The sequence below is a fragment of the Schistocerca serialis genome, chromosome 4 (genome assembly GCF_023864345.2).
Source record: "Schistocerca serialis cubense isolate TAMUIC-IGC-003099 chromosome 4, iqSchSeri2.2, whole genome shotgun sequence".
Classification (NCBI taxonomy): domain Eukaryota; kingdom Metazoa; phylum Arthropoda; class Insecta; order Orthoptera; family Acrididae; genus Schistocerca; species Schistocerca serialis.
Genome location: NC_064641.1, coordinates 827,374,624 through 827,401,380, shown reverse-complemented (window position 1 = coordinate 827,401,380; position 26,757 = coordinate 827,374,624). Strand labels below are relative to the sequence as shown.

Below are 26,757 nucleotides of genomic sequence, written 5' to 3'. Positions count from 1 at the left end.
ACAACTGTGACTGGGCGCTAATGACCTCAGTAGTTGAGCGCCCTTAGACCCCAAAAAAAAAAAAAAAAAAAAAAAAACAATTCGAAGCCTCAACTTGTCATTGGCTCCTCCCTTTCTTTCGAAACCTGACACACCTAATCATTTCAGTATACACTCTGCTTGGAGTAAAGGATTTTGGTTACTCTTTAACAGTCCTGAGGCTTGGATACATCAAAATCCTCTGCTGTAACCTTTCTTTCCGATAGACCAGTCTCACAGCACAGTAAGAGTCCATCTGTAGGGGCTAGAAGGAAAGAGGAGCAGCTTGTGACAGGTTGAAGAATCGAGTTTGTAAGACACACTCAGATGGCACATTGGTAATTCATTATCAACAAAAGGCACTACTTGGCATAGAGTAGAATACTTCGTTCACAACTAAACAGGACTCTTCAGAAGAAAGATTACATTCCAGTCACGAAAGATTATCAAATTAATTTAGGGAAGTGGTGTTCAGTATGGATAGTAAAAATCTACTGTTGCCTCAACTGTGTTTTCTGAGTGCCATAAAAAACATTTGAGAGCCTACAGAGTTATGTAGTCCCTTTTTCCATCCCTGAGTAAAATATGAAAGAGTGGAGCTAATAGTGATAAAATGTACCTTTCAATATTTACAGCTATACTCTGCAAAGCACTGTGAAGTGCACTGCAATGCGCACTTCTCATTGTACCAGTTATTAGTGCTTCTTCCCATTCAATTCACATACACAGCATGAGAGGAATATTTGCTTAAACGCCTCTGTGCGCACTTAACTTAAAAAATATATTTAAATATAATAAAAAGTAAAGAATGTCAGTGAAAATAGGATACCAAATCATCACAACTGGGAATTGATTAGCAATGTATTTAAGGAACCATTTTAGATTCATCCATTAGTGTGCTTGGAGAAACCTCTTCTGATGCCATGAATATTTGATGACATCTACAAACTTTCATATAGAGTTCACTCCAATTACGTGTTGGTAAAGTGGCTAAATAGAATTTTCTGCATATGAGCCATCACCCATCATAGCCAAAATTTAGTATGTACAATTTTGTACTGGTCAAAACATTATTTCATACTCATAGAACAGGATGAAAGCTCAAGAAATAAAACAAAATTATGGAAATTTTGGGGTGTATAAATCAACATTGCCTTATGCTATGGATGCTCATAAACCTATGATTTCCAGGAGTTTTTTTGTCTGTGTTTGATTCCTGATTTTAACAATGAAAGTATCAGAATTTAATCAATTTTTGTTACTTCCAGTGTAATTGTTGTCCAATTTTTGATTATTATTACAGTTTATAAAAACATGTGTTGCACTAAAACATGCAGCAGAGGTATAATGGAGTTTACCCACTATAATTTTTGGAGATAGCCTTTCTACGGGTACTGACTATAGCCTAAATGCATATTTACACTCTTGTGAATTTGCAGTAACTCTTATCACAGAGGGGAAAAAGTCATAGTGGGGAAAACAAGGAGAAATTATGATGATACTAAAAAAATCAATTTTGGTATCAGTTATCTGACAAATGCCAAGACTGCCTGTCAACCTGCCAGCACGTATACATCAATACTGGGAATATTGTGGTTCTCTGGGAGATGAGTGGAATCATTTTAAAAACAAATTTAAATCTATATGGTCAAAACATAGTACTACCATAAACAATAAATATTGAATATACCTCTCTCCCTCCTCCCTTCTTCCTCCTGCCTCTCAAGTGTGCCCCCACAGATATCTGAACACAGCTTATCAGCTTATGGGCCAACTGCCCCCCCCCCCCCTCCTTTTCTCTCCCCCGTTTCCCTGTGTGGTCCCCCCCCCCCCTAAACCTGGTCCCACTTGCCAGCTGTATGAGATCACACTGTGTATCCAGGGACAGTGCCAATTCTGGGTTGGTACCTACTATAAGGCCAAGACTAACAACATGTCCCATACTTGTCAAGCTAAACTTGTTAATATGTGAATGACTGTGACAGCCATGTCTGCAGCAGTGCTATGTTGGCCACAGAGGGTGCCTCAGACGTGTGTGTGTGTGGGGGGGGGGGGGGGGGGAGGGGGACCGGCGGGCCGTCAGTCGGTTGAACAACAAGAATCATTTGCCATGGTGTTGCACCACCAGTCACAGGCGCTGGACAATCAAACCCACGTACTTCCATAATTGACTTCTATTTTGTCTAGTCGGCAAGCTCCTTAGTCTGTGTCACCTGCTGTTTTAGTCTCCGTGATCCCCATGTTTTATCCACATCCCTTTTCTACATATGATGAGTCTGTTGAGAAATGCAACATATACAAGAAACGGCAGTGACAACATTGTCTACTGACATTATTTTGTGTTGTGACTTGTTCCTCTTGTGGTTATTGCCCAGAATGTATCAAGTCCTATATCAACATGCTCATTTGCAGGATCAGTCTTCCTTAACGTTTGACCTAATGTGTGAACTTCTTTTAGAATACTACTGTGAGTGCACCCATGTCGTTGCATCGTGGGTTGAGTTTTACTGCTGTAGGAAGCAACCACATCAACCCTATGGAGCATGGGAGACTGAAATCCATGGAGTAAGTCATCGTCGTCATTTTGTGGTTGATGTGCATAAAGAGCCGTATGCTGGTGGTCAGATGGTGAGAGGTGCTATCATTCGTTTAGCTCCATATAGTGAGGTGCAAGAGCATACCGTTCAGCTTGAAAATCTATCCTTCTCCACAGTTTTAGCTATTGCACAGTCATTTGAGGTGTCGCAAGCTGTGGGTAACAAATTTGAGTCATGGTGTGAGGTACCAGCAATCCAATCCTCTCCTCCACACCAAGCTTCAGATAGTTTGCAGGGGAGGACATGGTCACGGTGATCTGCACATGATCCTGAGTCGAGGCGGCCAGCCACGTTCCCAGCAGCAGCCGCACCAACAAAGTAAACAGCAATGAATGCGTTCCTTGCACCCATCCTGTCCCTATAACCCCCCACCCCCTCCACTGAGGCTGGCCCCTCTTTAGTAGGTTTGTGCTTGGCTACTATGGGGCCCCCGCCTTTGTGGCATCTTTTCCCTTCTGTGCTCCATGTCTATCTTCTTGCTGTTCTTTTTCCCGTCCCTTGGGGAACATGTCTGGGATGTTGTTGGAAATGTGTTCTGCATATTCAGTCACTGATATCAAAACAGTCTCTCTGCTATCTTTCGTTCCCTGTTTCTCTTTTTCATTCCCCACCTCTTCTCCTTCCTCCGCTTTGGTGTTTGAGGTTCCTGTTTTTCTTCTTCCTTCCCGTGTACTCCTGAAGGCCAGCCCACACATCTGACATGTAACAGGTGACTGGGTAATGTATAATTCCTTGGCTGACCCTTTCAATCAACTTATTGTCATCTGCCGTAACACGTGAGCACCCATGTTCCTTTCAGACCCCCATCACACCTATTTCCATTTCAAGCTCTCCTTCTGCACTGCCCAATTTGCCCATCATCTCGAGTGGTCCGTTCCGTCTGATGTGTTCTTGAGCAAACATTTCCCCTGTGCCACCTGATTGCTGACTCATACCCCACCTACATGCACACCCAAATGGCAGCTTTGTAAGGCCAACTGGAGGCTTTACTCTTCCCTGGCAACCTTCAACGAAAATTTCCCCAATTGCGATGACCAGGTGGGAATATCTTATAGATGTTACTGTTACCATCACAGAATGTTCCATTCCTCTCACTTCTTCTGTACTGCGCCATGCCCCAGGCCCTTGGTGTAGTGAGGTATGCTGTGACGCCATTCGCACGCGGAGACGTGCTAAGTTTTTAACCATCATTCTACAATGGCAAACTGCATTCCTTACAAGTGGTTATGTGCACAGTGCCGTTGCATTCTTTGGGGTAGCAAAAGAGCTAGGTGGATTTCCTTTACTAGTTCTTTCAATAGTTCCATTCCTTCTTCCATTGTGTGGGCCAACCTCCGACAGCTCTCTGGGACCAAGGTCCATTCCCCAGTTTCCAGCCTGACCATAGCAGATGATGTCATAGTGGACCCTACTTATATATCCAACAACTTGAGCCACAATTTTTTGAGATTTCAAGCTCCTCCCAGTGTCACCCTGCTTTACTACATTGGAAACGAGTGAAGAAGGCTGAGGCAATACCCTTCTCTTATCTGAATCGTGAGTGCTACAGTGCCGCCTTTACTATGAGGGAGCTAGATCATGCTCTCACTTCATCCCAGCTTTCCACACCAGGGCCAGATGATGTTCACTTTCAGATGTTGCAGCACCTTTCTCTTGTTGGCAAGCACTTTTTCCTTCATATGTACAACCACATCTGGATAGAGGGCACGTTTCCCAGACGCTGGCATGAAGCCACTGTCATACCCATACCTAAGCCCAGTAAGGACAAACATCTTCATTCTAACTACCACATCATTTCTCTCATCAGCTTTGTTTGCAAGGTGATGGAACATATGATTCATGCCTGGCCCGTGTGGTGGCTTGAGTCTCGCAGTTTACTAACCACTGCACAGTGTGGATTTCGAGCACGCCATTCTGCAGTTGACCATCTCGTCACTTTGCCCACCCATCTCGTGAATGGTTTTCTGAGGAAATCCCAGACTATATCGTCCATACTCTCTGAATGTGGGGCTTCCATGGCCACAAGCTGCGTTTCCTTGAGAAATTTTTAAAAGACAGAGTTTTAAAGGTACACATAGGTTCACTTGTCGTACACCTTTATCCAGGAAAACAGTGTGCCTCAGGGCTCTGTTCTGAGTGTCATCCTCTTTGCTATCACCATTAATCCTATCATGGCCTGTCTCCTGCTGGGCATATCCAGCTCCCTTTTTGTTGATGATTTTGCCATCTATTGCAGTTGTCTATGTACCTGTCTCATTGAGCGGCTTCTTCAGCGATGTCTCGATCGTCTTTACTCATGGAGCATTGACTGTGGCATTCATTTTTCCCCTGAGAAAACAACCTGTATGAATTTCTGGGGGCAGTATTGGTATTTTCCACCATCTTTACGTGTTGGGCATGTTGCACTTCCGTTCATTGAAACTATGAAATTCCTGGGACTCGTGCTTGACAGGAAACATTCGTGGCCCCCTCATGTTTCGTACCGGGTGGCTGCAGTATGCGATTCGTCTGTCGTACATGTCCTCAGTGGTTCTTCCTGGGGAGCAGATTGAACCACCCTCCTCCATTTATACTGGTCCATTGTCCATTCAAAACTGTCTGCATGTCTGTCCCTCTTACGTCGTCTCGATACTATCCACCATCATGTCATCTGTTTGGCCACTGGCACCATTTACACTAGCCTGGTTGCGAGTCTGTATGCAGAAACTGCCGAACTACTGCTGTCCTAGCACTGTGACTTTCTCCTCAGCAGATATGCACGCCATTTTGTCAGCCAAGTGTGGCAAACAATCCTGTGCCTCCTCCTTCAAAGACTCCTTTGATCGCCAGTATGGGGCGCATCCCTCTTCTCTGTTGCCTCCTCGATTTCGCTTTCGGCTCTTGCTCCGGCAGCTTAACTTCTCGTTACGTGCCACTTTGCCGATAGGTGTGAACCCTTCACCACCTTGGCTTCATGTGTTGGCCCATGCTCACTTTGGCCTCCATTTGCTCCCTGAGACACTACTCCAACCGCATTCTGTCACCTTCAGTTTCACAACCTTCACACAGAACTTCCCGATAGTACCTTTGTGTACACTGATGGTACTTGGTCTGACCACGGTGTCGAGTGTGCCTTCACCATTGGCACTGACGTATTTCGAATCCGCTTCCAGAACACTGCTCTGTATTCACAGCAGAGGTGGTGCAAAGTTCAAAAGTCATACGAAAAAGTATGTTGGCAACTCTTTGTCCAATGTTGCCATAGATTGGATTCGCTTCGCTTATGGTTTCATGCCATTTGGCAAGAAGAGCCCAACATATCTACTCCACAGGGACCAACCGAGGATATTGCTATTACACTTGCACCTTCCACCTGGACATCAACCCATGCAGCTGCCGTGCCTCTTTGGCCGGGGGTGGATGTCTGGGCATGTGGTTTTGGACATTGCCCTAAATGGATTCCAGCTGTTGGTTCCAAATGCCAGGGGTGGTGTGTCTGTAACATCTGCATAGAGAACAGTCTCTGCTCAAGGCATCGTTATCAGTTCGCCTTCACGTGGATGGTCAGGCAACCTCTGATGATGTCACACCATTGCCTCTGAACCTGTCCACATCGGGAGTTACATCACCTGCTGCTGCTGGTTCTGCACTCCCATGCAGGCATGGGTATCTGTCCATGGTGGCAGAATCTGCAGTTCTTCTCCTGCTTCCGACACAATAGTCAGGGATTCTGTCATCCATTCTGGAGCAACCACTAATAGCAGTATCATCAGCACTGCGAGTGCCATAACCAGTGTCGATGCCCAAGGTCGTCAGGGAAACAGCCCTGGCATTGCCGGTGTTGTTATATGGTTTGACATGGGAGGTAGGCATAGAATCGGGGTTGCCACAATTTCTGGAAATAAGGGAAATATCAGGGAATTTCAAACATTCAGGGAAATCGGGAAAATATCAGAGAAATTTGAAAAAAAAAAAAAGGAGAAATTGTTTGTTTACTGAGATGTCATGCATTGTTGCTGGCTGGGCACAGCTGAGTACATGTGCTGCTTCCTAGCCCCTCATTCTTACTGCTTCTCCCCTTCCCATCATTCCCCTCAGCTTGCAGTCAGTGCAGCCACAGTCTTGCCATTAGGCTAGCAGCTGCCGACGAGAGGCAGGGAAGTGTGAGGAATAGCTTCTTTGGATCTGATTCTCAGCACGCGCGCATCAAACCTGTGGTTGAAAATTTAGTTGTGAGAGTGTGATAGTCTTTTTTTTACGTGCCTGTCTGTGACTCAGCGATCATCTGTATAGTGAGTTGCTACCTATCCCCATTAGTATTGATTGTCAGAGTATTTGCGCAAATTATCTGTTGCATGGATTGATCACCACGGTCTCATTTCATCAACATGGTGTCTGTGACATGAGTGGACTACCATGACGGGCCAAAACCACACGCCATTTCTGCAGGCCTGCCCATCTGAAGCCCATCGTTTCCCACTAATGTGCAAGCCCTGCCCATCGCATCTAGTCTTGCTGGCCCATAGGCCGGGTATATTTGTGTGAGGCATAATGCAGTGGATTTTCATGGTTTATCCAAGGACCCAGGACTGTGGTGCTCCCAGGCAGACCAGAGGCCACGGACTATGGATTTCAGGAATTGCAACTGTCTCACAGCAAGTACACTGTACAGTGTGGTGTTTTATAGATATTTTATTTATCTAGTACATTTTGGCACTTTGAAAGTAATTTATGTACTAGAAAATATAAATGATAAGAAGAAGAAGAAAATTGTGGCAGTCGCTGGAGTTTTGTTTTCTATGTACTCATATACTCCTTGAAAGAAAATGCACACAATACCTGTAAAATACTAGACATAACATAGTGGATAATGACCAACAATAATGAAGATAGAACTAACATGTTATTGGTGGTCACCTATAGTGCTGGTTTGCACAACTCTTCCCTACCTTATTCACTTCTTTCAAGAGGTCTACTCTTTTCTGAGGTTATTTCTGAAATCGGTGAAGGTATTTTAAATGTGTCTTGCAGCTTATAACATTTCTCTAACTACTCGTAATAATGGGGTTGTTTTACTCATTGTATCTGGCAATCTGTCGCAATAGAATTCCTTGATTCTCAGTCACTGTGAAAATTCCAACTTCAGAAAAGTTAAAATTAAAAATGAATCTCTTATTGTGTTTCAGCTAGAAATTTATTACAATTTCAAACTAAATAAAGGCATCTTGACAAATGTGAAATAAGTTGTAATATACTTACAATAATGAAATAAATATGCACAACCAGCTACATGCTCTCTGTCCAAAATCCCACAAAGTGCTGACCGACCCTGCCAATATGGCTACCCCTATATATATGTTCTAAACAATCCCGAACAATCCTCGGCATTGTTTAGAATCATTTTTCTATTACTTAACAATTAAAACTCTCATCCTAAAGCAAATGTCACATTTTGAAGATTATCTAGATTTTTGTATATTAAACACGAGCGAATTCTAGTCGATAAACTATACAAGTACATATTTTTCATACACCTCTATGTTAGAAATTACTGTTCATGGCTAAAATTTACGTGTTTGGATTAATTTTAATAGGACTGTTACATTTCAAACTCCAAGGAAATGTGTATTTTTGTCATCAAATGTGTTTCATTTTATTGAAATAAAATAACTACAGTGGTATTAATGAAACACTTATATCATTTGGCTTGCTTTGTCCATCAGAAAACAGTTAATTACAAAAGATGTTGATGTTAGTACTTAACGTTTTTTCTTACATACAAAAGTCCTTTTTCTCTCTCTCTCTCTCTCTCTCTCTCTCTCTCTCTCTCTCTCTCTCTCTCTCTCTTTTATATATATATATATATATATATATATATATATATATATATATATATATATATATATAAAAAAACCCTGAGATCTCAAAATTTGTCAGGGAGAAATGGTAAAACTTGTCTGGAAATCAGGGAATTTCACTTGGGGAAACTTATGACAGCCCTGAAACTATATATCAATCACCATCAGAGCTCGCCATGGCCTCCAGTCTGTTTAAGGCTAGTCGAGCTACACTTGGCCTTAGTTCTCTCTGTGTATTGCTGCAGCTCTTTGTGTAGGTAATTGGTTCCTGCTGAATGTTATTTAAATACTGTGTTCAAGCTGTTGATGCTTCCTTGGATTAAAGTTGTGTTTGATCTATTAGTCATGTTGTACTTATATCTAATTATGACACTTTGTTGCCTTAAATTGATGCCATGATATATCCAGTATCCTTGTAAAAGTGTGAACAGAGAAAAATCAAGTATTGAGAAGACATTATGATTTGCATTATCAGTTCCTAGAATCATTGAATTGTAGAATTTCAGAAGTGTACCTGGTTTATACAGCTTATTCAGATTGTCTTCAAAGCATGTTGCTATCATATTTACATTTCAAATGTACACTCAGTATCAGTATATCAGCAGTTTTGTAAATATTGGGTGTAATTACACGGTTTGCTAATCCTATCTTAATATTTGATAATATTTACTCAAGCACACTAGAAATATTTAGGTTATCACCTTCAAAATGGTTCAAATGGCTCTGAGCACTATGGGACTCAACATCTTAGGTCATAAGTCCCCTAGAACTTAGAACTACTTAAACCTAACTAACCTAAGGACATCACACACACCCATGCCCGAGGCAGGATTCGAACCTGCGACCGTAGCAGTACAGCGGTTCCGGACTGCAGCGCCAGAACCGCTAGACCACCGCGGCCGGCTGGTTATCACCTATATGTTAGTATTATAAGGTGCTAATACTAGTAAAACCTTCTGAAGAGAATTTAAGCATTATAATATGATACCAGTGAATTTAACAAGTATGTAAGACAAAGTTATTGGTTACAGATCCAACAATAAGCAGACTGAAAAAGTGAATAATAAAACAAACCCTACAAGAAATGACTGGAGCTCCAACAGGAACACAGTGGATTTAGACATAGATGAAAAACTGGATTGTGGAAAGCCAGTAAATTTTACTTATTATGACAATCTTGTTGGAGTTGCAAACAGACACAATCATCCACATGTACCAGAACCACAAGTGTCTTTGATATTCAAAAAGCGAAGTACAAAAAATATTGAGTTTGACGTGAATGCCTTGGAAAGAAAACTGAAGAAAGCAAAACGAGAGGTTTGTATTAAAACTGAATGTGTCAGTTTTCAAGTGTGACTGTGTCAGTTTTCAAGTGTGACTGTGTCAGTTTTCAAGTGTGAATGTGTCAGTTTTCAAGTGTGATAAGTAAAAAATATACATAATTTTCTTCTCTTCAATACCCAAGCATTTACCTTTTCATTTTCTTGTTATCTATATTTTTATTGATAAATTGATTGATCCAAGACCAGAGGTCCATCTGTATTTTGAAATTTGTTTGTTGGTCAAATCCACTTGTCCTGTTTTGGTATTCAGTAAGTGGTTATCATCAAAACAAACCACTATTGTTTGGGTAGATTGCTCTTATGAAAACTGGCAATTTGTAAAGGAAAAGTGCAGTTTTCAATATGTTGAATTACTCTGCTTTTCCTTAATCTGACAAAGACCAAATGAACATGTTGTTCCTTGTTTGTACATTATTTTTTCCAGCACTTTTTTTAAGTGCAGTGACATCTGTCTTGTTTATTTTTATATGCCCAAAAAATTTCATTCTTTGTCTAGTATTTATGTATATTATAAAAGAATCCTCACATTGTGATATTCTTGAGATGCCTATTTTAGTTATTGTTTGTTTTGTTGTGTATTCTCTTTGGTGTAAATTCCTTTGCTGTCACACTTCGTGGTTGCTGCATATGCTCTTATCTTTTTCCCTACAAAAGATTACTTCTGTTTCTTCTAGTTTAATTGCATTTGTCTCCTTATTTGTCTAAACTATTTATTGGGCAGCTGAATCAGTCTCTGATGTAAGTGTCATTGTTGAATTTTCTTGTTATTGTTATGATGGTAAAACTATTGATCTATCATTTGGCAGAAGCAGGGTTAAAATCTCTCCCCCTCCTTTTTTTCTGCAATCATCTCATTTTTGTGTTTCATGCATGCTATTGTCCTATACATGTTCATTATTTACATTAAGATGAGAGGAGCACAGTTTGTGCTGCAGATTTGTTATTGTTGTAATACTTTCTTCAAATAATCTCTTACAAACATCTGAAAAATTTACTTAATAGGTGTGCTTATAATTGTGATAGAAAACATTGCATAAGTGTAACACCACTCCTAGCTTAGACATTCAGTATTTATTTTAAAAGCTTCTGATATTTTGATAGAACATACGTACATCTGTATGTACCAACTTTTATTACCACACAATAATTAATCAGAGATGCATCATGAGTGCCTATCCTTACATCTCAAGACTGATAATGTAACTTCACTTTATTTTACAACAAATATTTAACGAGAAGAAACGCCTTCATCTTCGTAGCTTCAATGATGTCAGTTTGCCATACAGGCTTTTATTGTTGGGATTAAACCATTGTTTTATTTTGTATTGTTCACAACTATGTAGTATCAGCTGTGGAGCCATTCTCAATTGTTTGCAATGACGTCAGATGTAACACCTAAAATAATGACAAAATTTCCAAAGGATGAAATCATTTTTGAACACCATAATCTGCCACTTTATTAAGCAGAGAGCCCCTATTCTTGACATGTCTTGGGGATCAGTAGCAGTCTATACTGATGGCTCGATGGTTTCCAGTCACACTGGCTTTGCTAACGTCCATGTGGGATGTAATGAAATCCACTCCTTGCCAGTGTTTTCATTGTGGAATTGGTAGCCATCTCTCATACTCTTGAGCATATCCGTTCCTGCACTGGTGAGTCATTCCTTATCTGTAGCAATTCTTTAAGCAGTTTACAAGCTCTTGATCAATTTTACCCTCCTCAGCCATTGATCCTGACCGTCCAAGATTCCCTTTTTGCCCTGAACCAATGTAGCCGCTCAGTGGTCTTTGTCGGGACACCAAGTCATGTTGAGATCCCAGCGAATGAACTCTCTGGCTACTGGCAAGCAGGCTCTTAAGATCACTATCTGGAACTGTATGTTTTACCAGTATCATGTCACCAGGTTTTAAGGATTTTGAATATGAAATGGCATATTCTGACTTTTCCAAACTAACTATGGGAGATAAAGGATACCACAAATTTGTGGAAGCCCTCCAAGTGGGCCTCTCGCTTGGACTTCATCATCCTTTGCCGGCTCCACATCGGCCATAGTTGGTTGATTCACGGTCATCTCCTCTGTCATGAAGGTCCACCTCACTGTCATTGTGGTGCCCGTTTGACGGTGGTCCACTTTTTGCTGTACTGTCCTGCCTTAGCTGCCCTGCAGCAGACTCTTGATCTTCCTGACTCGCTACCCCTGGTGTTAGATGATGCCTCGCTAATTGACCTGGTTTTACGGTTGATTCGTGAAGAGTGTTCTTATCATTCTGTATAAGGGAAGTTGCCTCAGCCTTGATGGCCTATTAAGGGGTTGGCAGGACACCCTGTTAGTTCCTCTGCACCAACCAGACAATGGTTCTCTGGGCTTGGTGGTCTGCTCCTGTCTTCACCCTACCCTTCCTTTTGCTCTTCTTAACTCTTCGACCATGTTCTGTTTTGCTTAGTGTTCTTCCCATGTTTTCTTCATCCTGTCCATGTCACTAGTCTTTTCTGTGTGTTGTTGGATGGTGTGCCTCTGGTAAGTGGCAGGGGGTATATTCATCATCACACTTTCTGCCTTTGAGTTGTTTAATATACCTTGGCACTTCTTTCCTTGGGTCTCGTGCACTGGGCCATTCATTGGTGCGCAGTTTTGGCGACTTGCTTATTCCAGGTAGGAGGGACCGATGACGTCATAGATTGGCCCCTTTAGTTGTTGAACCAACCAATCAACTGATTCCTGTGCACCAAGATCACTCCGGTATATAGGTGGATGCGTCTGCCACCACAACCAGTGGGCGACCAGGAGAGAGTGGTGTGAGGCAAGGGGCAAATTTCAGTGTGGTTTTCAGGTGAGTAAAATTCCAGTCGCAGTCAGTGATCCACTTGTAAGGCACGCCCCTTTTATGTACATGATTGAAGGGTTGCACATTGTGTACCACATGGGTTAAGAACTTGGAATAATAGTTTATCTTGCCCAGGAACACCTACAATTCGGATAGGTTTGTCAGACAGGGTAAGAAATCTGTTGCAGTGACATCCTGATCAGTGGGCCTGATTCCCTCTTTGGTTAGCCAATGCCCCCAATACTCCACTTCCATCTGAAGAAAACCTGCACTTCTCTAAATGAAAACACAGGCCTGTGTCCTGGAGGGTGATAAGGTGTGGAGATTTTTCAAATGCTCTTGGCATGAGGATCCTGTGATAATGAGATTCAAGTAATTCACACAAACCGGAATAAGATGCGTCAACTGTTCCAGAAACCACTGGAAAAAGCAGGAGCTGAGACAATGCTAAATAGAAGCTGCTTGTACGTATATAATCCAAAAGGCATATCGAGACAACAGTATTCTGTGATTCATGATCTAAGGCTAACTGGAGCTAAGTATTGGTGAGATTGATCTTGGAGTGATATTCTCCTCCAGCAAGTTTAGTGAGGTAGTCTTCCAGCCAGAGGATATGATAAGTATCTATCTGCATTGGAGCATTGGTTGTAGCCTTGAAATGTCCACATAACTTGAGAGAACCATTTGGCTTTTTGATAATGACTAGCAGAGTGGCTCACTGCCTCAATAACCCCAGCAGTCTGGAGATGATCTAACTCCTGCTTCCCAACAGCATGTAAGGTAACCAGAAATGATCTGGCACAGTGAAATTGAGACACTGTATCCAGCTGAAGGGTGATGTGTTCCTGACATTCTGAACACATTCTAAATCTGGCTGAGCTAGAGACACAAATGCAGTGTAGAGATTGTCCAGTTCCTGGAAAGGAACTGCAATGATACAACCTTGACTTCATCAGAAATAGAAAACCGTAACAACGTAAAGGCACCGAGGCCAGAAATGTTGGTAGCAGATGGGTTCTCAATGACAAATGTGATGAGTCACTTATGCTCTTTTAGGCTACAGTGAGACAGACGTGACCATGAAGAGGAATAAGCTGTCACCATAGGTCACCAAACACCACGAGGGGTGGGGGGAACAATTCAGTTGAGCCCAGTTTTGCATGTTGCCTAATTTAATAAAGAAATGATGGCCCCTGTGCCCACCTGGAAATGGACCTCCTGGTGAGAAATGCCAAATGTGAGAAACAATTTCCTTGTGAAATGGTTGCATGTGTACAGTGTCTTGGTGCACACGTCGGATGGTATGGGAGCGGGTTGCGTGGCTGCGACACACTGACACGCTGAGTGGAGGTACCTCTCTTTTCCACAGCTTGTAAAGAAACCCCAGAGAACTGGACTGTCTGCTTGTGAATTAATGAGAAAACACTGCAGGCACAATGGGAGTGGTCAACATGACCGATGACAAAGGTTGACTGGAGACTTGGTCACCATAGATGTCAGACAACAAAGAATCACAGCGTTGCAGCAACCTTGGTGGTGTTGTGAAACTGTGACATTGAGGTGGAATGAATAATGGCATGTTAACCGCCTCAACTTGTGACCTTGCCATGAGTTGTTCGTTAGCAGCCTGTGTAATTTTGAATGAATGTGTGACGCACAAGATGTGCTCTAACACAGGGTTATCCAATTTGAATGTAACTGTTCAGACCTCAGGATTGGATGCCAGCTGACCCACATCACCACAAATCAGAGTCTGCATACAAAGCCTTGCAGCCTTGATTGGCGCAAGTGAAATCGCATTTGACCTTGCTGAGGCCTTGCAAGTTCGTGACTCAGGAGTGATATGATTGTCCAGGAAGTTTATGATATTGGTGAAATTTGAGCTTGGAGGCATTCAAATTATGTCTCTGGGAATAATAATTAGTCAGAAGAGTAACATACCTCTTGAAAGGAGAGCACAATGAGGCCAAACAGAAGCATTTGCAGAGCAGAATTAGTGTATGGGGACGCCCATGACAGAAATAATGATCCCTGTAATGAATTGTCCATGACTTGAAGTCTGTGAAATATTGCTTCACTCGATGCAAATGTGTGTCCCAGTCCTCCTTATCATCACTGAAAGGCGGAAATGATAGAGAACGAATGAGCGTATTGACAGTTGGATGTGCTGAGGCCTGTAGCAGACTGGCCTTGTACACTCGGAATTTGTCCACGTGAAACAGAAGCAGACTTTTGTAAAAATTATGCCTGTAGTTGCTGCTGTTGCATTAGCTGCTGCAGGGTGTTCCAGCAGGCAAACCAATTTAATGTTCATGATACCAAACAGTTTCCTTTTCCTGATTGCCAGTGCTATAACTACAAGTAGCTGGGTATCAGCACACACTTTAAAACCCAGGAGAGAAGTGGGTGAAGCCGCAAGGCTGAAAGACCACCTTGGAAGAGAAAATGACACAAAGTGGTAGTCTAGCTAAACATGGTTGGCAGGTGGTTGATGGGACACACAGGGACAAGCCCAAAGCAGCCTATTTGGCAGTGAGGTGCAAAGGACAAACCTTCCTCTCAGCAATGTTAACAGGCACAGAGCAAAAGAGGAGACAATCCAAATTATGACTAGGGAGAAAGACTAAATGCCAAGTAAGGTATTTATTGATGAAATCCGTAGTACAGCAGTGATATTACCTGACAATATCAGACACAAGTACAGAAATGACTAGCTGTTCACTGTGCTGTCTTATTTATACCAGCCATGAGGAACACTATTGGCTGGCGTATTCACGTGGTGGGGTAGGTGGTGCACTCACTGTAGGAGTGCAGTGGTGTGGTGATGATATGTTCTAGAATGGCCATGTGTGTGTATTTCCGTGGGCAGATATTCAATGTCCATGGTTCCAAATATCAGAATGTTAATCACCATAGGCTGTCAGTTCATCAGGCAAAGTGCCTTTATTGCACCTTGTATGTGTTTCACATTACTGGTTAGTTTCAGCCTTTGGCCACCTTCAGATGTCTGTGAATACAATACCAAAAGAACAGTAAACAGTAAGACAAAATACAAAGTATAAAACAACCAGTGATTCTTTAGTAGACACAATAAAAAAAAGAACTTGCAGAGTATGACCCCCTTAGAAGCACATTTTTGGTTTACAGCCAGTGTACTTATCTCTCTCTATCCTTATATTTCTCATATTTTCATCACTTGTACTGCATCTGTTGTTGCACACCATGGAAAACTAAAATTTTAGAAAAAGAATGTCACATTTACGTAATACTGTTTATTGTTTTACCTGGATGCTACATATTACTGCTGTTTCTAAGAAGCACTATGGGAAATTGAGTTTTGTGTTGTCATAGATCTTATTGCAATATACTGTGTAAAGAAGTGACTGCTGTGTAGCCCATTTTCATAACACTTGGTGTAATGTGGGTAATTCTTAGTAGTTAAATGTTTTAGTGTATGGTATTCTCCCTTTCTGTGTATATACCATTTTTAAGCTTGCTTCACTTGTATTGATTTTATTATGTCAGGCCAGCCATCCTTTGCTTCTTAAATTGTGCCATAGACAAGTACACTGACTGTAACCCAAGTATTTGTGTTTACCAGATCATATCCTATCAGTTCTCTTTTTATTTGTTGACTAAACAACTAGTGCTTGCTTTAGGCCAGGGTGGGCAAATGGCAGCCGGCAGTACAAAAGTGGTCCACGAAGTGTTTTTGTGTGACCCACCAATACAATCAGGAAAATATGTCTTGAATCAAGATACCCTTCCCATGCATAACCGAAGGTATTCAGTAGGACAGCGTCGTCAATAAGCTTGCGCAGTGTAGATACTGTCCGTGCAAACCAAGTTGTCACTCGACACGGGGGCTGATGGATGAACGTAAAGGCGTTGCCAATTTATGCTCACTCCTATCAGGCACCACTCAGAGTACCAAGAGTATCGACATGATTTGTGTATACATGCAATGTGCAGCACTTTTCTGGTAGATCTGATTTATTTCGATGTTACCTGTGCAACAGCAAGTAAATAAATGTCAACTTTAGTGAAACCACAAACTTTCAAAAAAATGTAAAATAAGTGATGAATGTCTTGTGTGTAATGAAGGAAATGTAAAATCACTGATGAATATTGTGTGTATAATGAAGAATCGATCTTTTCTGAAATGCAAAGTGAACTAATGAATGCAAACATTTCAAAAGGTGCCGCCCTCTGTTAAGCTCTGCTTCCACAAAATGGCCCCAGAGCTACAAAAGCTGCCCACCCCAGCTTTATGACTATACTTTGAATTTTAATTATGTTAAATATTTTATACATATTGCAGGCACCTTAGAATGGCTGAAACTATGTTGTAGTGAACAATATAAAGTAAATAAATGGTTTAATCCTAACAATAACAGCCAATGTGGCAAATTCATATCCTCCAACAAATTTCTCATGGTTCTAGACCCCATTGCAACTAGGATATTTTAATAAATCACACATGAAAACAATGCTTATAATAATGATTAAAATTCTTCTGGTTGTTGTAGTACATCATTCTATAAAATAATTTAATTATAAACTTAAAGCCAATGTTTAGAGCGTACGTTATTTTGTACAATGGTGCAGTCCAACACGTACAAGAATTTTAATCATCATGACACCAGCTGTTGGAGGCTTCGTAGTTAATTCTTATAATGTGCTCTTTAGTTCTCTTGTTCACTTAATCACTAGACAATGAACCCATCAAGGAAGAAGTAGACGCTCTGTTTCCAAAAACAGCAACCCCCTCCAGGGGGGTCCACATTTCTTGCGAGTACGTGCTTTGCCATCATGGAGCCCCATCCGTTGCAGTGCTAATTCCTCTTCCTGTGCTGACCTACTGTTCTTTTTTCCTGTCTGCCTTTCCACTGGTTGGTCCTCTTGGTGCTGACTGTGCTTGGATCTAATTTGTGATTTTGGACACTTGTTTGGTTCCCTTCAGACACACTTATAACTCTTCATTTTTAATAACATGGTCCACTTCCTAGGTTTCACTTATTACTCCTCTTCCAAATTTTACAGGAGTGTGGATCATGCAGGGAAGTTCGCCAAGCACGGTGTATATTCCACCCCTTGTGATTTTCTCTCTTTGCATCCTTCCTTTGTTGCAAAGGTACTATGCCCAAAACCCAGCACAATAGTCATTCCATTGGCAGGGGGGGGGGGGAGGGGGGGGGAGGGGATGGGTTGTCAAGTACCTGCACAGTGGTCAACCCATGCATGGATTGCACTGTTGACGCCTGGGTTGGAAACTACCCATCCAAGCCAAGGAGTATGTGCCTGTTATGGCTGGGGCACAGAGACTCTGGACAGTGCAACAAAACCATTATTTTTATCGAGAACTTTGAGGACCAATTTTGGAAGCTGAGTATGTGGCAAACTTGCAAAATGGTCCATTGTTGTTTAAAATTTCCTTTGCTGCCTAATCTACAGCTCTTCAGGGATGTGGTAGCCTAGGTGATATACCTGTTACCATTGCTCCACATAAAACTTTGAACGAGGTCCAAGGAATCATCTTCCATAGAGATCTTATGCCCCAAACAGATGAGGAGCTCCAGACTAATCTCCAGTGGCGAGGTGTATGTTTTATCAGATGTGTACAGAAAGGGCCAAACAATAATCGTATGGATACAGGCACTTAGCCTTTGAAGGGAATGTCCTCTTGGAGAAGGTTAAGGTCATGGTGTACAGGTGTGATGCGAAATTATGTCCCACCACCCATGAGGTGCTTCTGATGTTTATGCTTTGGGCAGACATCATCCCACTGCATGACGCCAAAATGTGGTAATTGTGGAGGTTCACTCCACGAAGGTAGTCAATGTGAACGATCACCTTTTTGTATCAACTGTGTGGAACACCACCCTCCATGTTCATCAATTTATCTAGTTGTTAAGAAAGAACAGAAGATCCAGGAACACAAATCTATTGACCGTCTCTTGTATAATGAGGCACAGAATAAATATGAATGCCTACATGGTGCGGATATGGCAATCAAGCCTTTGCAATGTTTACTTATCTCCAGGTAGGCCACTTACATGTGTTGAATTGAGCACATTAATCCAACAACTTCCCCCACCCCCCTCCCCCTTTTCTCTTGCTTGGGAATTTCAAGCACACCAACCACTGTGAGGGAGTACCATTTCATCTGGTAGGGGCCTTCTAATTGACAATCTTCTCACAGATTACAATCTGTGCTGCCTCTATCATAATTCTCCTCCGCACTTCAGTGCCACCTTTCTGGCTATTGATCTAATGATCTCTTTCCTCTAATCTTGTGGCTTTGTTACATTGGTCACTACAGAACAACCTTTGTGACAGTGACTACTTTCCAGTGAGCCTGTAATTTCCCTGCCACCACCAGACAGACTGACTGATTACCTTATTGGACACTTCTTAGGGCCAACAGGCCTCTGTTGTTACATTTGCCGCCTGTGTGTCAAATCGTATTGATGAGTTTGTGCGAGGTGTCTGACATGATGCCCCCTCTGCTGGAACAGGCTGTTCCCCTTTCTACAGGTCCATCCCCTACCTCCATCCCCCCACTACTACCAACGCACCATCAGCTGTTGCTGTGGTGGGCCAAAGACATTGTAATAGCTATTCAGGAATGCCAACAAGCCCTCAGCATCGTTTGCAGACCAACCTTATCACTTCTAACCAACTTCATGCTGAGGCACGCTATTTAATCAAACTCGGTAAGTAGGAATGCTGAGAGCATTATGACTCTTTTCTGGGGACGAATGTCTCTCCAGCTCCAGCTCAAGCATAGGCTAAGCTCTGTGGTTTTATGGGCTGCCAATGTTACAGAGCTGTTCCGTGACTTGACGTATGGGGTGGTTCTTGTACTGATCTGTCAGTACCTGTAGAACACCTTGCAATCCACTTAACAGCGTCGGCATCCTCTTCTTATCTGGCTACCTTTCCACTGCAGAAGCAAAAAATGGAAGATGTGCCCTTATGTTTCACTCTTCACAGACTGGGTACTACCTCAGGCACTTACCTCATCCCGACACGGCCCCAATCTCTGAGTCAACACAGGACATTGTGGGATGCCTTTCTTTTGGACCTGTGTAAAGTACTGACTCTAACCCAGAACGCCTGAATGTTCCCCAAAGGCAACGTCTCCTAGGGGATTCACCAGTATATTCTGTAAGTTGATAGAGATGATGGTGGTCTACAGATTATGCAGGGTTCTTGAATCTTGGAGACTTTTATCTCCCTATCAGTGTTGTTTCTGGGATGAGTGACCAACAACTGACAATATATTTAGGTTGGAAACAGCAATCCAACAGACTTTTTCTCAATGCCAACACCTAGTCACACCCTTTTTTTTTTTTTTTTTTTACTGCGTAAGGTGCCACTTTTACTGGCCCCCCATGACTGGGGCTTTAGAGGTCCCCATAACGATTTTTGTTTGTGTTTTTATCCCACAAGTTGTTCTGGGTTAGAGTCACCACTTCACACAATTTCCCATGGATCTAAGAATGGCAGTCCCACAGGGTACTGTTTTGAGTGTCACTCTTTCCCTCATCACCATTGATGGGTTGGTGATCTCTGTTGGGCCGCTGGTCACCAATGCTGTGTGTGATGATTTTAGCATTTGTTACAGCTCCCCCTGGTAGCCTCTGCTGAATGCCAGCTCCAAGGAGCCATGTGGCAGATCTCTGCAGGCTATTTCCCATAGTTTCCAATTCTCTCCTATGAAAACACAGGTCATACATTTCTGCCATTGCACCACCGTCCATCCTAAACCAGAACTTCACTTAGGTACCCAGCACCTGGACGTTGTAGCACAGTCTCATTTCTTGGGCCTCCTTTTTGATAAAACAAACTAACTCATGTTCACCATCTTAAGACTAGTTGCATGCAGAAGCTTAACACTCTCTGTTTCCTTACCCACCATCTTGGGGTGTAGATCGTGCTACTCTTTCAGTATTTACTGGTCATGGTCTTGTCCCAACTGGACTGTGGTTGCCATATTTATGGCTCAGTAGCTCCTTCAGCTTTAAAACTGTTAGACCTGTTGACCACTGTGGTGTGCATCTGACCACTGGTACCTTTTGGACTTGTCCTGCAGACAGTCTCCTTGCTGAAGGTGGGATCTTCTCCCTTCAGGTTTGATGGTACCAGCTCTCCATGATCGTCCTACATATCCCATTCTCTTTACATACGAATGGTGTCATCCTCCTTATTCCCACCCATGCGTGGGAGTACTAGTTGGTATGCATCTCACTTCCCTCTGCCAAGATCTCCACCTCGGCTCCCTTTGTTTGCCCACCTGCTCTCCCTTGGTGGTGCCCAGGCCATGGATTAAGACCAGTCTCTTCCAAAGTCCTAAAGTCCTTGATGTTTTGGCATCTATTATGTCCATTTCTTTGAGAGTTCCAAGATGCTACTATCTTTTAAAACGAGCTCTAAAACTGTGGATCAGATGGGATATACTTTTATATCACCTGCCAGTATGGAATTAGCAGAGCCTTTAATTTTATCAAACGTGCCTCCTTTGGCCATTTTTAGTATGTACTGACTCAGTGAGCACTCTCCATGCTGTTGACACTCTCCACGCTGTTGACCGTTGCTGTAGTTGCCACCCTTTTGTTTCCACTGTTCATGTCCTTCTCGGTGACCTTCGTCATGCTGCCTGCTCACTTGCCTTTCTTTGGATCCCCAGTCATGTGGGTATCGCAGGGAATGAAATGCCCGACCATTTGGGTAGAGGAGCACTTACTTGCTTCCCATTCTCTTTGCTGACCCCAGCTGCAGATTTGATCTCTTTTCACTCAGAAATGGAATGTCATTTGGTGGGCTACTGCCCCATCTAATAAATTTCTCACCACCAGGGAAACTACTGCAGCATGGGGCTTTTCCTTCCACATATCCTGGAAGGAGTCCACAGTCCTATGTCACCTCCATATCGATCACACCAGGTTAACCCATAGTTTCTTTTCTGTAACAAGCCATCCCCACATTGTGGTTGTGGAGCCTTACAAACAGTAGCTCTTATCTTGGTTGAATGCTGTCTCCTTTCAGTTCTCCATGTTTCTGGACTCATTGCCTCTAATATTGACAGATGATTTACGGATGGTTGAACTGGTTCTCTGTCTTCTCTGTGAATGTGGCTTTTATTTCAGTTACAAGGTTTTAATCTATGCCCAGAGCAGGGGCAGGGTGTTTGGGGATAGGGTGTCTCCCATTGTATGCTAGCTCAGGGGTTCCCCAATCCTACCTCCTTGACCAAGCTATTCCTTCATCCGTATTTTACTCTGTTTTAATCGCCTGTAGATTTGATTTGGCTCCTTTCTGCTGCACCCAGTTTTCTATTCTGGGCATCGCACTTTGTCAGATAGTGGGCGCCCTTATCTATAATGGTTCAACGGTGGGACAGTTGTGGGTGGATGTTTCATGTGGCATGCAGAGCACTGGGGACACCCACCTGCTGACTGCCCAATGTCCTTCATCTTGCTTTTATTATTGAGGTGCAAGAGATGTCCATTGCAGTTTTAGCCTTCTCACTTTTACTGTTATGAATCTCTCACCCAAATCAGAACACATTCTCAGTGTCTCTACTTCCAGATGCAATACTCTGGGATCAATTGTTGATGACCTCATTGTTTGGTCCCCCCTCAAAAACAAAAAAAAATCACCCAGTGAACAAACAGCATTTCACAGTTCACTCACTCTCTTATAAAGGTACCTTCACACTGAAAACCAACTCCAACAAACTCAGTTGACAACAATTTTCAACACGAAATTTGACCTAGTTTTCGACTGTTGTCAACAGTTTTTTGAAGTCGAGTCTGAACAACTAGTTGAGGGAAGTTTTGTTCAGAGTTTGTAGTTTATGGTCAGTGAGCAAAAAATACGGCAGAGTTGTGTGGCTTGCACATGCTCATTTGACGTATTGTCTGCTGTGTTCCTTTCCACAATGGCAACTCACGAGTGGACGACAAATCCAACAATTCATTTTTTGTTAGAACTTGAAATGAGGAAACCTCTGTAGGATCCTTCCGATTCTGCATATAAAGACAGATATAAAAGGAAAGATTTGTTTAAAGAAGTTTCAGATAAAATTGGTATACCACTTGCGGAGTGTGAAAGGAAATGGACAAATATGAAAACACAGTACAATCGTGAGCATTGTAAAATGGTCAAAACCGAAGGTGGATCTGGGACAACTGAGATCTACGTTCTGAAATGGATATTTTATGAGCATACGAAGTATGTGGAAGGCGTGAACAAGCCAGGGAGTAAAATATTTGCAGTCGTGAGTAAAATGTCATTCACTGAGGTAATTGAAGCTGTAAGACTTTTCGTCGGAAATTTCGTAATTACAGCTGCATTTTCACCAGAAATTTATTTATCCTGTCATATCATTTTGTCAACATCTGATACAAAGTAGTGTGCAAATTAATGGCTTACATTGTTAATAATTTATGCTATAAGGGTTTTGTTTGGTAGTTTTTTTTTTTTTTGTTCGTTCAGTGGTTTGGGATGACACCTTCTTCAATCAACAATTCAATTAAGGCATGTTGATGACTTCTCATCAACCAATTGTCTGTGTAGGGTTCCATTCTTTGCACTTTAAAACACAGCAGAAAACCACAGCAGTGAACAATTAACTGAAGCTGTTGAGGAGATCCTACTGAAGAGTCATGTACATGGTGCATAAGAGTGCCACCCTCTCCCCCCCCCCCCCCCCCCTTTCCCCCCTTGCAGGCCCGGGTGTTAGAATAGGCCCGCGGTATTCCTGCCTGTTGTAAGATGCGACTAAAAGGAGTCTCACACCTTTCAGCCTTTATATGATGGTCCCCTGTAGGGTTTGACCTCCATTTTTCAAAATTTTCCCGAAGAGCGAGCCAACATGGTGCATCGTGTCCATCGTGCATTGAGATATTTAGCCCACTTTCTCATCGTGACATTGCAGTTCTGCTCATCCTCCATCTCTTCAGTGAGGACACCTTCCTGGATGCATTTACCTCCACCCACCATGCAGTGTCATTTTCTGCTACGATGATGACCATGGAATTCTTTGCACCTCATATCCAGTACGGTAGCCAGTCCGTTGTGGTGGGGCTGCCATGTACCCTGTTGGTTGTAGCCCCTGACTACACATGGATCGCTCTGCTGGTGTCTGCACTGTTAACTCCCCATATATGCCAAGGAGTAGATGCCTGTCAACCTGGAGCTTTGGGACTCCCGACAATGGCCATCCTGCCAGGTGGTCTTTGCTGCAGCTGGGTGGCACCTGTGGGGAGGGCCTCTGGTCAGAGTGGGTGGCATCAGGGCAGATGAAATGTGATGAATCGTACCACGTCATCACTTGCTGGTGATCAAATGCCAGCAGTCTCCAAGCATTCCAAGTCTCGGTACAATGCAAGGAAGTGTGATCCTCAATCGTGCCCCTCCCTGGCCACATCATGGAAGGAATGCCAGGCTAAGGATGGCAGCGAACCTTACTTGCCCTGGTACCTCGTATGTACGAGAGCTGATGGGGACTCCTTTGTCTCAATGAAGCCTCAGTTTTTTGTAGAACATTTAGAGAACAAGTTTGGGGAGAGAAGATGGACAGCTTGACCAAAATGTGGTCAGGGTCAGTCTTGATAAAAATGGCATCCCCTGCCCAGTCTCAGGCATTACTCACTTGTGACAAGCTGGAGAATGTTTCCATTACCATCATACCTCATAAGAGCTTAAATATGGTCCAGGGTATTATATTCCACAGGGACCTTCTTTCGCAGTCTGACGGTGAGCTGCGCTCCAACTTGGAGCGACGAGGAATTCATTTCGTACGGCACATCCGTCGGGGTCCGAGGGATAATCAGGTTGCCATTGCTGCCTTCATCTTGGCCTTTGAGGGTGACACATTACCTGAGAAGGTCAAGGTGGTGGTCTACCGCTGTGATGTCGAGCCATATATCCCTCCCCCAATGCAGTGCTTTAAGTGCTGGAAGTTCGGCCATATGTCTTCCCATTATACTTCCAGCATCACGTGTTGATATTGTGGACATACATCCCATCCCAATACTCAGTGTGCCACGCCTTCCATCTGTGCCATCGGTGGAGAGCATCATTCCCGTTGCTAACCAGACTACAGGATTTTACAGCAAGAATGGAAAATCATGGAATACAAGACCCTGGACCAACTGACGTACACTGAGGCCAAGAGGAAATTAGAGCACCTACATCCTGTGGCTCTGACCACCTCTCATGTTGCTGCTATGAGAACAGTTGTAGCTCCATCAGTTATGCGAGTTCCAGTTGTCTCTCTGAGCCAGAAGACTACACCTACCCCCTTGATGGTGGGGGGGCACTTCCCTCCCTGTTGCTCCCACACCACCTACCTCAGGAGCACTGTCCCCCCCCCCCCCCCCCAACCATTGGGGACACCAGTCCCCTCTCCCCAGCCAGAGAAGCGTAAGTCTTCTTTGGCTCCTCTCACTAGGAAGGGGACCCTTGGGTCACTCTGTTCCCAGGTTCGTGCTACTGTGAAAGACTACACCCGCCAGTGGCTGAAGTGCCCAAAAGCAGCTGGTCATAGGGCTTCACGATTGTCCTCAATGCCGGAGACTGAATCAGTGAAGGCCTCCCAGCCAGAGAAACCCCAGGATCAGCGAGAGAAATCCAGAAAGAAGACCCCCAAGACCAAGGGAATTGCGGTGGCACCCACACCACTGCTGCCTACAAGGTCTGCGTTTGAGGATGAGATGAAGACTCTGGCGTCTGCTGAGGACCTAGATCTCGCCAGACCCCCAGACACAATGGATATAGCCTGTTCAGGAAGTAAATCTGTGGCAGCAGGTGACCCTGAGGTGTAGGCTGCCTCATTGAGTGTTTCATGCCTTCCCAGTCTCACGATCATTTCATCCTCCAGTGAAAATGCAGCAGTTTTTTCCACCACCTGGCTGAGCTACGGCAACTGTTAAGCTTTACACCTGCTTTCTACATTGCCCTCCAGGAAACCTGGTTCCCGGTAAAGCGGACCCCTGCCCCTCACAGCTACAGGGGATATTACAAGAACCGTAGTGAATATAATAGTGTCAGGTGGAGTTTGCGTTTATGTCCTGAACCCGGTATGTGCCTCTTCAAACTTCTCTTGAAGATGTGGCTGTCAAGATATGGATGACGCAGGAAATAACTGTCTGCAACGTATATATCCCTCCAGATGTTGTGCTGGCTGCACTGATTGATCAACTCCCTAAACCTTTCCTACTTTTGGGAGATTTTAACGCCCATAACCCCTTGTGGGGTAGCACCATGCTTACTGGCCATGGCAGAGATGTCGAAAATTTACTGTGCCAACTCGACCTCTGTCCCTTAAATACCTGGGCTGCCACACATTTCAGTGTGGCTCATGGTAGTTATTCGGCCATTGATTTATCAATTTGCCTTCTCCCATCTATCCACTGGAGATCGCATGACGACCTGTGTGGTAGTGACCACTTCCCCATCTTCCTGTCACTTCCCCGGCATCATGCCCACGGATGCCTACCCAGATAGCCTTTTAAACAAGGCAGGCTGGGTGGTCTTCACCTCTGCTGTCACCGTTGAATCTCCCCTGTGTGGTGCCATTGATGTTGTGATTGAGCAGGTCACTACAACGATAATATCAGCAGTGGAAAACGTGATCCTTCGTTCTCTAGGGTGCTCCCAGCGGAAGACAGTCCCTTGGTGATTGCCGGAAGTCGCCGAGGCAATTAAAGAGCATTGGCGAGCTCTACAGCGACACAAGTGGCACCCTTCCCTAGAGTACCTAATAGCCTTTAAACGGCTCTGTGCCTGTTTTAGCCTGCTTATAAAACAACGGAAACAGGACTGTTGGGAGAGGTACGTGTCGACCATTGGGTGCCATACGTCACCTTACCGAGTCTGGACGAAGATCAGACGTCTTTTTGGGTACCAGACCCAACAGGTGTCCCTGGTGTTAACATCGATGGCGTGCTCTCTACCAACACAAACACGATTGCTGAGCACTTTGAAGAGCACTAAGCTCGAGCCTCTGTGTTGGAGAACTATGCCCCAGCCTTTCACACCCTCAAACAGCGGATGTAAAGAAAAGTCCTCTCGTTCACTGCACGCCACAGTGAACCCTATAATGCTCCATTTACAGAGTGGGAG

General features: G+C 43.5%; 1 protein-coding gene across 1 annotated transcript in view; it reads left to right on the top strand.

Moving 5' to 3' along the window:
- LOC126473432 (uncharacterized) overlaps nucleotides 1-26,757 on the top strand; it is a 114,694-nt gene that overhangs the window by 23,628 nt on the left and 64,309 nt on the right. The window contains exon 2 of the mRNA XM_050100472.1: nucleotides 9,484-9,769. Coding sequence (XP_049956429.1) covers nucleotides 9,484-9,769 — 286 coding nt within the window. The remainder of the gene's footprint in view (nucleotides 1-9,483; nucleotides 9,770-26,757) is intronic.